Genomic DNA, 12,084 nt, shown 5'->3' with positions numbered 1-12,084 from the left:
CCCCCCCCCCTTCCTAGAATTGAAAAGCTGAGTTACTGGGTATTTTGATAGGTCAATGAGATTGGTGTGTCTATTTATACATAGCTTCTGATGGTTGCTAGCAGACAATTAGTGAGTAATATTGTGTTCAAATGAAAACTAGCGAGAGAGAAACTCATGCCTATGATTCTTTCCTGGGGGCTGAAAGCAGGCTGCTGGATTTTTTATCCTGCTGCCCGACACAGAGGCGTCAGGACTGGTCTTAGAATCTCCCTGCTCACTGCATGCACCAGGCACCAGGTGCTGGGGACTGTCCATTTCACAATCTCGGTCAGGAACAGTGACATGCATGCCCGTCTTACTTCCAGTAGAACTGGAGGGAGCTTCTTGATGCACTGGAGAGACTGTTCTTTCATCAGAAAGAACCGAGTAATCCCAAAGATATGCTTAGGGGGAACCCCAAATTCAGGAATCCTTACTCTGATGTGCAAGAGGTATTTACTTCTCAGTATGAATATAAATAAGAACAGTTTTATAGTACATCAGAATACATGCCGGGCAGCCCGTCAGAGATGACTAACTATACTTGACCTTAAGGACACAGTCATATGACTTAGTTACCTGTAGGGGCAAGATAAATAGTTGGTGTGGGGGGAGTTAAGCCAGTAATGCCTAAACTAAGGTGGATTTTTAAACACCCTCACCTCTTCGATTTAGAAGAAAATTTTAATATAAAAATAAAATGAGTACCTTTTCTCCATATCCTCTATCTTTGGTCATCATTTCCCTCAGGGTCTGCAGGACTTTAATGCAAAGCTTCTCTTCATTCTCCTCTAGCAGCTGCTTAGTATGTTTTATTAATCTGCATGGGAGAAAACCACAGATTACAATCCTGAAACTATCTTTCAATTAGAAACACTTCACAAGCAACTTATTGTGACTAGTCAGTTAGAGGACTAATATTTGTTAAGGGTTCCCAAGTTAAACACTCTTCAAGGCATTCACTGTGTGACGGGCCAGCCAGTAACTGTGTCTCAATAGTGACACCTGGTGGTAGACTGCAGCCAACAAGGTCGCAGGGCAGGAAAGGCTACATACTATACAATGGAGAGATTATATGGGTGTGTGGGGAGGGGGAGACCAGACAGAAGTCTACTCATCAATTGTGGGCATTTATCCACTAAGGACTGCTGCTGAAATATGCCAAGAATGTGTCAAAAAACCTTATGAGCACGGTGGTTGGGTGCACATACTGTGTTCCCTTATCCAGTCTTCTCAGAAAAGTACAAAACTTAGAGGCAATACCTACCCCTGTGCTAGTCAAACAACTACCTTTAGCTTGAAAATCAAATGAAGATTTCTAGTTATGGAATCAATTGTTTCATCTAGATTATGTCCCATAGCATAAAGAAAGAAACTATAAAACTGTTAGAAGACTGAGGTCGTGGTGGGTCTGAGATTTTTTTAAGACTAAAGAGTTATGCTTGTGTAGCCAAACATGGTGGGTGTTCTGTTAAGACTTGTTGAATGGAAAACAGATGAATGGCCATGCAGTTAAAATGAGAAATTCTCACCAAAACAAAAAGGTGTCATCAAGTAGAACTTAATAGACAAACCTACTTTGGAAAGGTCAGAACAGGAATCTAGCAAATGACCTTGTATTCATCAAAGTTTAAAATCAGAACAATGCCTCCTCCCAGGATGATGGCTTTGCCTGGCCATCAGCATTCTGGCCACTGACCACCCCAGAGAGAGAGGCCACTTACTTGCAAATGAAACCACCACTTTCACATTTCTTTCTGGCATCTGTGTTCTCAGGGAAAAGCAGCTCAGGTCTGTGCAGGACATCCACAAGCACAGATAACTCAGCCTGGACCAAAGGACGGAGACGGTCCTCCAGGGCAGAGACGATGTCCTGGAATGGAAACATGGCACTGGCTGTCAGCGTAGTGGAAGGCTGGTTGCATCATGGTGAGAACACTAGTTTCTGCCCTAAAACATGACACAGAGTAACTTTCGTACTGACATCTTATTTCAAATTATTAGATGTTGTCCAATGGTTACCTGAAGCACTATCTCCAAATGCAGAAAACAAAGCACAAACAAGTCAACATCCCCACCACTTCTGAAATGGTTTTATGCTACTCAAGGGATCATTCTACATATTGTAAAATATGATGCAAAAATAAATTTGATGACACAGAAAGATGTCTACGATATGAGTGTAAAAATTGTCACACAACAGTATGGACCTACAGTGCTATTTTTATAAACAATATCCATATCTAAAGGACATATACCAAATACTATTATGACATTACTACTAGTTTTCTCTGGGTGGTAGGATTATAGATGGTCCTAAGATTCTTTACATAGTGATTCTTGTCAGTGTTATCTTAATTATCAATGAGCATGGGAAATTATTTACATAACAGTCATATAAACATGAGAACACAAATGAATGAACATGCTGTATCAACATGCCAAATACATGTACCCTGATAGCATGATGGTCTTCAAATGCAAAACACATAGCTGTAGGAAAGGAAAACAGAGAAAAGTTGAAAGAGCAGCAAAACCAACACAACAAACACCATTTAAAGGCAAATGATAGAAAACAGATGAGAAATTATCTTCAAAAGATGCTAAAGCCTGTTCTGTGCCAATTCATAACTTAGCTAGAAGCATGCTAAGACAGGGGCAGAACACAGCATGACCAATAGTACAGAAGGGTTTGATAACTAGAGAGATTTGCATAAGAAAAGTGAATGAAACTTTTCTTCATTTACTTCAATTGGGAACCAAACTAGGGTCAATAAAAGAACTAAAGCTCTTATTTAGAAACTATAATTAAACAGATGAAGATAGCTTTACCTTATTTTTAACAGAATTAGGAGATCTTTTTAATTGCTCAATAGTGCTTAGTGCATACAAAGAACAGATGAATGAATCAAATAATTGTGATTTTTTTTTCAGGGGCACAACTTTCTCACTAAGATTTTAAGATTGCTACATGAGTTTCATAGCAGCAATGACTTTCAGAACAGTAAAAAGGACATTTCTACAAAATCCTCGAGTTCTCTTATCAATTTTCTCTTTTTGATTACTGATCCTACTGTTAACCAATCTTTCTCTATAATATTTGCATGGGATTGAAGTAGTTCTCTAGAATCCCCTTTATGTATTTCATGACATCTTGCATCTTTTGCAAAGTCTCAGCTTGACACTGCAATTGGTTTGCACTGTATTGTCAAATGTATGACATTCGGCAATCAAGGAAAGACCACAAAGATGGAGAAGTGATGGAAAGGGGAAGATGCTTGTGTTAAGTGGTGTCTAAATGGGGATTAATTATTTAAGTGGCCAGTTTGCAAGAGAATGTTCTTATGACATGGCCTCAGACTACAAATAACTGCAGAATGAGGTTCTTTATGCCCCAGACCAAGTCTTTATATCAAATATTACCTACCAATATATTCCATTTCATTTCCATGAATATACATAATATACCTAAGAAAGTGGTCCATGGGCATATAATTTATATAGCTGGAACAAGTCAGAAAATACTGCGTACCCAGAGTTGTAAGTCTGTATTTTTCCTCCCCTTTGTAAAAGCACAGTGGAGTCAAGAAGCACTCCATTAGGCATCAAGGGTACCTTTGCTTAAGAACTGATTCTACCATGACAAAAAATAAAATTCTTACCCCATAACAAAAAATAAAATTCTTAACATGGCCCATGAAGCTCTGCCAATTCTCCTAGCAACACGGGCTCCAGGCAGCTCCAAGGCATACTGACTTCCCTGTGGTCTTTGAATACACACTATTCTTTTTGTCTGTAATGGTCTTTACACATGCTGTTTCAGAGACTTGGTTACTTTATGCAATAACAGTTATTATGATAGTCACAGAAGTAGCAAGTGTCATAACAGCAACAACAACAACAATAATAATAGCTGCTCTGACTTGAGTGTTCATGATACACTAGGCAATAGTCTATGTGCTTCTTGGGTATTGCTTCTTCCAGTGATGGCCACCACATTACATCTTTGCTTACATACGCTTCTTATAATGTGACAACAATGATTTCCCTTCCTTTGAAGAGAGGTCTCTTTTTGGCCCCTCTGAAATTAAGTAAGCTTCTGAAACTGCCTTGCTGGTGTGGCAGTGCAGAATAGATGCAGAATGACCTCTAAAAGCTAGGTCATAAAGGAGATACAGCTTCCACTGGTCCAGCCCTGGAAATTCTTATTTTAGACCCCAGCTGCTGTGCTATAAGAAAGCTCAACCCATAGCAGGAAGCTCCATACAGAGGACTCAATCAAGAGTACTAGCTGACAATCACCCATTCTCAAAGAGGTGTGTTAACAGGTTCAGCGTGAGACCAACTATAGCCACCACCTAAATAAAACCTCACGAAAGACCCCAGCAAATGTTTTGCTCAGCTCAGACAATTTTTGGAATAGCTAAAGAACATAAAATCACTGTTATAATTTGTTTCACAAGATTCAGATCACTGGAACATGATATCAAATCTCTTAATGCTAATATAAACCTCATAAAGTAGGTGTTATATCATCCTATTCTACAAATTAGGTTGAGGCACAGAGAAGTTAAGCAGTTTTCCCAAGACTGCAACACCTCTCAGTAGTAGAGGCAAAACACAAACCCAGGTGTGACTTGAGTTCACCTTTTGACAACACAAGAGTAATTCTCCTGTTGGTGCAAAGTAAAAACAGAATATATTCTATCCAGACCTCAATAATGCCTTTAATTTCATTTGGGTCATTCTTATATGAAATTATTCTTTCAGGGATCACTATACTTGATTCCAGAGCCTAAATATCCTCAAGCAATGGGAAAATGGATCTTTATGCCCTTATCTTAAGCATTCTCTTTGTAATACTTAAATTTTCTTTCCTAATAATAGCAGAGGCACTACTGTTCAAAGAAAGCTATGAGTCTATCACTAACCAGTTATTTCAAGGGCATGTCCCATGAGAAACTGTTGCCTTTCTAAGGAGTTTTGTACTCCTGAACCCCATATCCAATAGAACATGTGTGTATTCATTCACCTTACTAACCCTGCCCCCCTGGCCAAGCATGAATGTCCCTGGCTGTGCTTGGAAACCAGGTTAAGCTTTAATTCTCCCAGCATCAGGGATTACCTGCAATCTCTCGATGATATTCCGGTAGTCTCTGGAAGCTGCTAGGACAGAGTCCCTGCGAGCAGCATTGCGAGCTGACAGCCGCCAGTTCATGGCTGTTTTCTGCACAATGTTGTGGGACTTCAGAAAAAGATTGTTGACTTGACTGTCCAGGTCCACAGGAATGGCGATAGCCCGGCTCTTGGCTACACAGGAGACATTTCACTTGTGAGGTTAAAACTTTTGTGTGATGCCTTAGGGATGGACTTAAGTACCTGTCACCCAGAAGGCAGAGTTTTCCATATCTATAACATGTCAGCTTACACAGTAGTGAGTGCAAAGACTGAAGAGCTCAATGCAACCTTGCCACCTTTTAGGTTATGGTTTCCTAAGAGAAATTCTGGAGGAAATAGCTCTGAAGATCATGGAAATGCAATAAGGTCATAAAGTTTAGGCAAGTCAGAGTGACAGCTCAACACGCCTTAGAGATGCTAATGTGGTTACACATATGATTTATTAAGACAGAGAACTCATCTGGACAATGAACTGTTTTTCTAAAAGCTCTCCTTCAAGTTTGTTGTTCTAGACAACAATCTGCGAAATGCTGATTTCAACCAAACATATTCCACAATAACATTCACAATGACATAAACTGTTCTGTGTGTAACAGCTATTCTTTTCCTTGCTTGGAAAAAGCAAATTCTAGTCTATCTAATCATAAGAAAAAATGTCAAGTCAAATCCATGACAGGGGACACTACGACAGTAGTGGCAAATCTATGTCATTTTCCTAAAAAAAGATGTCAGTGTATGAGGTGTGTCTAAATGAAAACCTTAGCATTCAGGTTTAGTAGGGGTACTGGCAGTCTGCCATACATAAGTATATTTCGGATTGCAGTCCGGGCGCTCATCGCTAAAGTGCTCACCATCGCTCCTCTGCAGGATACCTGATACGTACTGATCAAGATGGACAGAGGCATGAGAAATGAAGAAAGACGGCAAGCTATTCTGGACCAGAGTAGCCTGGAAATACAGGAGAAAGTGCAATATGGTAGACAGGACTGCATCCTGGCACACACAAAGGAGATCTGTGGAAAATCTGGTCACATCCAAATCAGGTCTGGAATTTAACCAACATGAGGCACTGGTATTGGCATCTTTGTTTTGATAAATGTACCCTTCCAATGTAAGGTGCTGACAGGGGGAAGAGTTGAGTGGGAACATGTAAGAATGCCTTGTCTCACCTCTGCAACTTCTCTACAAATCTGAAATTATTCCTAAATGAAGTACTTATTAAAAGAAAGAAAGCTAAGCTGGACCGGTGACACATGCCTTTAATACCAGCATTCTGGGAAACTGAGGCAGGAGGATCAAAAGTTCAAGCTCAGCCTGGGTAACTTTTTTTTTTTTTGGCAGAACCGGGGATTGAACTCAGGCCCTTACACTTGCCAGGGAAGCGCTTATTCCACTAAGCCATCTCCTCGGCCACAAGCCTGAGCAATTTTGCAAGACTTGGTTTAAAATTAAAAAATAAAATGGGCTAAATACATAGCTCAGCATTCAGAAAAAAAAGCTAAGATTGATTAATCCTTGTTTGTATGTGGGAAAATGTCTAAAAACCTAAATGATTACTTCCTATCATCAGAGCTTAAAAACACTCGGTGTAAGGACAGTGCTCTATTTCTCATATCTGCTGTTAAGAAACAAACAAAAACTCCATCATCCTGAAGACAACTAGGAAAACTAATCATTAAAATCCTAATTAGAAAATATACAACTTGAGAAAAAAAACCATGATCCAGTAAATAATCTAACAGCTTAATATAGAAAGCAGAAAATTTGAACAAAAACAAATAGTATAAAAGTTAAAAAGCAGGAAGATGGCGCACACTCATCTCAGCTAGAAACTCTGTGCCTGGATGCTGGACTTCCCACTACACTGCCAACATTCCTGCAGTCTTATCTTTCTTATGAGTTACTGAAGTCAGCAGATTTGAACCAGCTAACTTCTGGGGGAGGGACTCACTCATACATTCCTTTTAGCTTCAGTAAGTACAAAATTCTATGACATACAGTTATGCCTGGGGAAAGGAAAGGGTCATCTGGGAATTTCCACTCTGCAGTGTCTATAGCAGTGATGGCGAATGTTTTAAAGTTTTCAATGATATAAACAGCCTATTGTGCCACAGGTTTGCCACCACTGGTCCATACCCTCAAAAGCATAATTTTTTATTGTGAAACACTGCCACCGCTGCCACATACATAGGAAAAAAGATGCTAGTGCTCACATATAGCAGTAAATAAATAAGGCAGGGACAACTGAAATTAGGCAAAAGGTCCTAAGAAACACTAGCTATCCTTGATGAACAGTTACTAAACAGGCGAAAACCACACCTGTCTTCATTTCTGTTCACTCTGTGCCAAGACCTAAGGAATTACTTCAGGCAGATGACTTCATTCCCCACTCAACACACGAAGCTTATCTCCTTGCCCAGAACTCACAGATAATGGGAGATGGGTTAACCATAGAAGGAGAGAATAGAACAGTGGCTGCTAGAAGTTGGCAAGTGCAGAAAGGAGAAGTTGGATAAAGTAGACCACAGCAGAGTAGTAGGACACAAGGAACAAGTACTAGTATTCTATAGCACAAAGACAATTATAGTTTATAACTTGTTATGTGCAGTATCTTATAAATTCTAAAAAAAGCTCAAATTCCTAGCATTGAGAAGTGCTAATTACTCTGATGTGATCAATTAACATCATACATATCACCTGAGTACACTGTATCCCAGTGTGATATATCCTATATAATAATTATTAATGTTAATTAAAAAATATTTTAGAGGGAAGGGGTGTAGTTCAGTGATGGAGCACTTGCCTGGCACACATAAGCCCCTGCATTCTATCCCCAGAACAACACATAACACAAAAAGGAACAGGGTCCGATAAAGTCAGGGTAAAGGGAGAAGAGCCTTCTATAACTTCTTATCTTTGGGGCCTGCCCATTAGCTCAGTTGTTTTAGTGCCTACTTAAGCCAACGCAGTCAGGCTCAGGATACTGCGGTTCGATCCCCAGATCCTCAGGCCTTACCAGACCCGCCCTTAAGGCAGCCTGAGCCAGAAAAAAAAAAAAAAAAAAAAATCCGTAACATCCTACCTAAGCCTTCTGAGAGGAGACATGGGGAGACTGCAAGAGGAGACAGAGCGCACTTGTTGCACAGAGGCAGATGGAGCAGTGTGTGACTTCAGAGAAAGCCTGCTCCTGGGAGCTTTACGAGAAAGTAAGTTTCCATTTGCTGCATTAAATGAATTAGTGTCCTGCGTGAAGGACCGATTTCCCAAGGCCCTGAGTAACTTGCTTGCACGCTGACTTGCCAAGAACTACCTAACATCTATGGAATCTTATTTTTCAAGGACTGCCTTACTTTGAGACTAACTCACCCTCATTGTGGAAATGCTGGGCTGGAAGATAAAAGAGAGGTTAAAGAAGCAAGAAGACCCTGGACCTGGTCTTGCCTTTGCAACTGTTGTGTAAATTTAGAAAAGCTAAGCCAGGCATAAACGGTAGGTAATACTTTTCCTCACATTAAATCCAGACTGAATCAGTATCTTACCTACATCAGAGAGCACCCGGATACAGCTCTCCACAGAGGCTTTCTGGCTTGGCATTAGCCAGTTGCAGTGGTAAACCCTGAACACGCCCTGCAGCAGCTGCACGAAGACTGGCTGGCGGGTCTGCAAGAAAGACAGGTCCAGAGTGTGAGATGAGAAAACTTTCCTTTATAGATTACTGACAACCTGTTTAGAAATAGGGACTGTTTTGAAACATAGTAGACCCAGAGGCAAGAGGAGGAGAGGGTCCACGAGAAGGGGCTGCATTCCACAGGTGTTTGCTATAGTTATGGTACTGAATGTCCCCCAAAGAACCATGTATTAGATGTTGGTGCCCAGAGTGGCACTCTTGGGAGGTGGTGAAACTTCTAAGAGATAGAACCTAGTGGAATGTCCTTAGGACATCAGGGACTTGCCCCTGGAGGAGACTGCAGGGCCCTGGCAGCCTCTTTGCTGTCTTTTACACCACAGGTGAAGGGCTTTCCTGCTCCCCACGCTCCTCCCATGATGTGCTGCTTCCTCACAATCCCAAAGCCATAAGCCAACCAATCATGGACAGGAATCTCCAAAACTATGAGCCAAAAATAAACCTTTCATCTTAGAAATCAGTATTAATTCAAGTACTTCATGATAGGGACAGAAAGTTGACTAATAGCAACTACCTAGGGAGAAATATTTAAGTATTTCAGGCAGTACTCCAACTTGATATTATTTAAGTCTGAGAACACAAGTCAGCAATGCAAAGTCCCAGGACTAGTGCTCTTTGCCCATGTACCAACCAGCTGTATGCCTGAGGCATATTACTCTCTTAGTTTTAATTTTATCCTATGTAAATCCTTTGAGGCAAATTAACTCCAAATTTTTCCGCAGATATTATGCCCTATGACTAGAACCCATATTTTTGATCCATGAATACAAACTGATACTAGATTATTACTTATGCTTTTCTTTGAGGAATGTCTTCAAAGATACAAAGACAAAAAAGTTCTGATGGACAGTTTTTATAAATATCCATTTACTATGGAAGAACACTTAGGAGTTAACTATATGGCAGGGTTTATTCCTATCAATGAAGGTATAAATTTGTATTCACTTTCAGAGAACCTATACATCTACTGTACTTAAGCAATTTGACACTGTTTTTATGAATGCACTAAAATTATAACTGTCTTCAACCTCAAGTTTTGGACCCAAAAGGCAACAATGGCTATATATGGCAAGCATTCCAGAGGTCTCTGATTTAGAGATGATTCACCTAAACCCTCCAAACAAAAGTGAAAATGAATATAGTAAAAAAAAAAAAAAAAAAACCAGTGTCAAAAGCTCTAAAGAGGTTTCTGAGGTGAAGGAAAAACAATGAAAGGTACTAGGGTAAAACAAATCTATTATAAGAAAATGTAAATGATTTATAAAACATTCAGCACTTCCTCCACAAATATTGTGCAGACAATTTCCCTTTATTAAGCGCATACTGTCAGACACACCACAGGATCTCATTTGTGACACAGGAGTTACCTTTATTCGTAAATGAGAAGACTCACAAAGGATAAAAGTAAGTATGCAAGAGAGTTAATAATTGGTAGCAGAGCAGTGAACTGACGGTAGGGCTCTTTGATGCCAACAATCCGTTCTCTGTCCACTAAGTTCTCCTGGGAACCACAATCTTAGGGCTTTAAGTCTTCCACCCTATCCCTACAGCCATTTGAGACAGTGAGCTGTGTTACTAATAGAGAACAGGAACATAGGGAACTTCAGGAATTGACCAAAAAATCTAGTATTAGTGCCCATCTTCTGGGACTGCTTCTTAGCTCCTGAGTTAACTCCAAGGGTCCCCAGGGAAGAGACACAGACCCTGAAGAGTTCCTATGTACCTGAACACTTCTAAGCACAACACAGCCCACTCTCACCATGATCCTATGAACTAAGCAGTGGCATAATTGTAAGTATAATTGTAAGTGCTGGGTGTAGAATGAGAACTCAGCCTAAATCCCAGAAAGAAAAAAAAAAAGTGTCCTTCAACCAAGTTAACTCAACAAAGCAAGTATTCAACATCAGGTTCTACTCACATCCGACCCCTGGGTATACAGAAAATGAATAAATACAGAATAAGAACAAATTTCCTAACTGTACAGGTGCATCCACTTACTTGGTCTTTGACACAAAGGACACAACTGCTGCTATGGGTTGGATACCATTTAATCGGTTGAATGGCCCCAGGACACACTGCAACTGAATGTTTGGTCCACAGGTTGGCGCTACTGGGAAGTGGAACCTTTGAGAGTTCTCACGCCCCTGCAGTGTTCCCACAAAGGAACTTGGGATTGTTCCTATCCCTCTGTCTCTCCTTAGTCCCAGAGCAATCCTCTCTCTTCTTCCTCTCTGCTCTGGTTTAGTTTATTTCGCTCCATCATACCTCTCACCACAGAACTGAGCCAAGGCAGAAGCACCACGCCTTTGAACCTCCAACCTGATAAGTGAAACAGACCTTTTTTTCTTTTGAAATTAGTTGCCTCAGGTATTCCACTGTCTCCCTTTCTTGCATCCTGAGGTTCTCCCTTGGTCCTGAATCTCATCCTGCTTGCACAACTCCTTGATCATCCTCTGGCCTTCTTTACCTACATCCTTAATCATCTGTGTCTTTCCAGTTCTCTTTTGTCCACTACTTTGTTTCTTTAACTAAAAATGTAGTAAGTCAAAGCTTACCTTTGGTTTTTGCCTCTCATCTGGGTTTCACAGATTGATTTCTTCACTCAAAAAAATTAGCAAAAATAGGTGCTAAGCATAATGTCAGGTATAAAGGAGGGGGAAATGTAGGAAACAAGTATGTCCCCCAAGGCATAGCTTTGCCCTCCTGTAGCTTATAGGCTAGCAAGAAGCAGTGCATGCTACCATGTACAAATCACCTACTACGTGCCAGGCATTATGATTGATGTTTCAGAAATATTATCTCTAACTCTCACCATACTGACACACAAGAAAAGAGGTTGAGAAGTTCAATGACCTTCAAAGAGATGACAAAAAGTAAAATAAGGATTTTAACCTAAATGACCTGCTCTAATGCTTCCCAACTTATATCCTTCTTCCTGGGACAAATATTCAGCTGCATGTTGGATATTCCACTGGTACTTTACGTAACAGTTAACCCTGAGCATCACTTGAGTCATGTGTTTGTTCACACATTGAGGATCCTGAGCACTGCTCGGGCAGCTGTTGAATGTTTAAACATACACCATACACAGAAAAATTACTGAGTAAATGTGCCAGAATTAGGGTCAGCCAAATACCTCAGCAGATTAAAGTGCCTGCAAGCAGGCGCAGGGGCTGGGGGTTCGATCCCCAGCCCTGCCA

The 12,084-nt window shown here is 40.5% G+C and overlaps 1 protein-coding gene across 1 annotated transcript in view; it reads right to left on the bottom strand.

Annotated features, from left to right (window-relative positions):
* The window catches only part of Itpr1 (inositol 1,4,5-trisphosphate receptor type 1), a 381,954-nt gene that overhangs the window by 132,522 nt on the left and 237,348 nt on the right, over window positions 1–12,084 (bottom strand). Inside the window, exons 36-39 of the mRNA XM_023713283.1 lie at window positions 8,739–8,859; window positions 5,147–5,331; window positions 1,746–1,894; window positions 730–841 (exon numbers count right to left, since the gene is read on the bottom strand). Of these exons, the coding sequence (XP_023569051.1) occupies window positions 730–841; window positions 1,746–1,894; window positions 5,147–5,331; window positions 8,739–8,859 (567 nt within the window). The remainder of the gene's footprint in view (window positions 1–729; window positions 842–1,745; window positions 1,895–5,146; window positions 5,332–8,738; window positions 8,860–12,084) is intronic.

The sequence above is a fragment of the Octodon degus genome, unplaced genomic scaffold (assembly GCF_000260255.1).
Source record: "Octodon degus isolate 3935 unplaced genomic scaffold, OctDeg1.0 scaffold00030, whole genome shotgun sequence".
Lineage (NCBI taxonomy): Eukaryota > Metazoa > Chordata > Mammalia > Rodentia > Octodontidae > Octodon > Octodon degus.
Note: the sequence above shows the minus strand (reverse complement) of the source record. Positions and strands in the feature narration are given on the sequence as shown.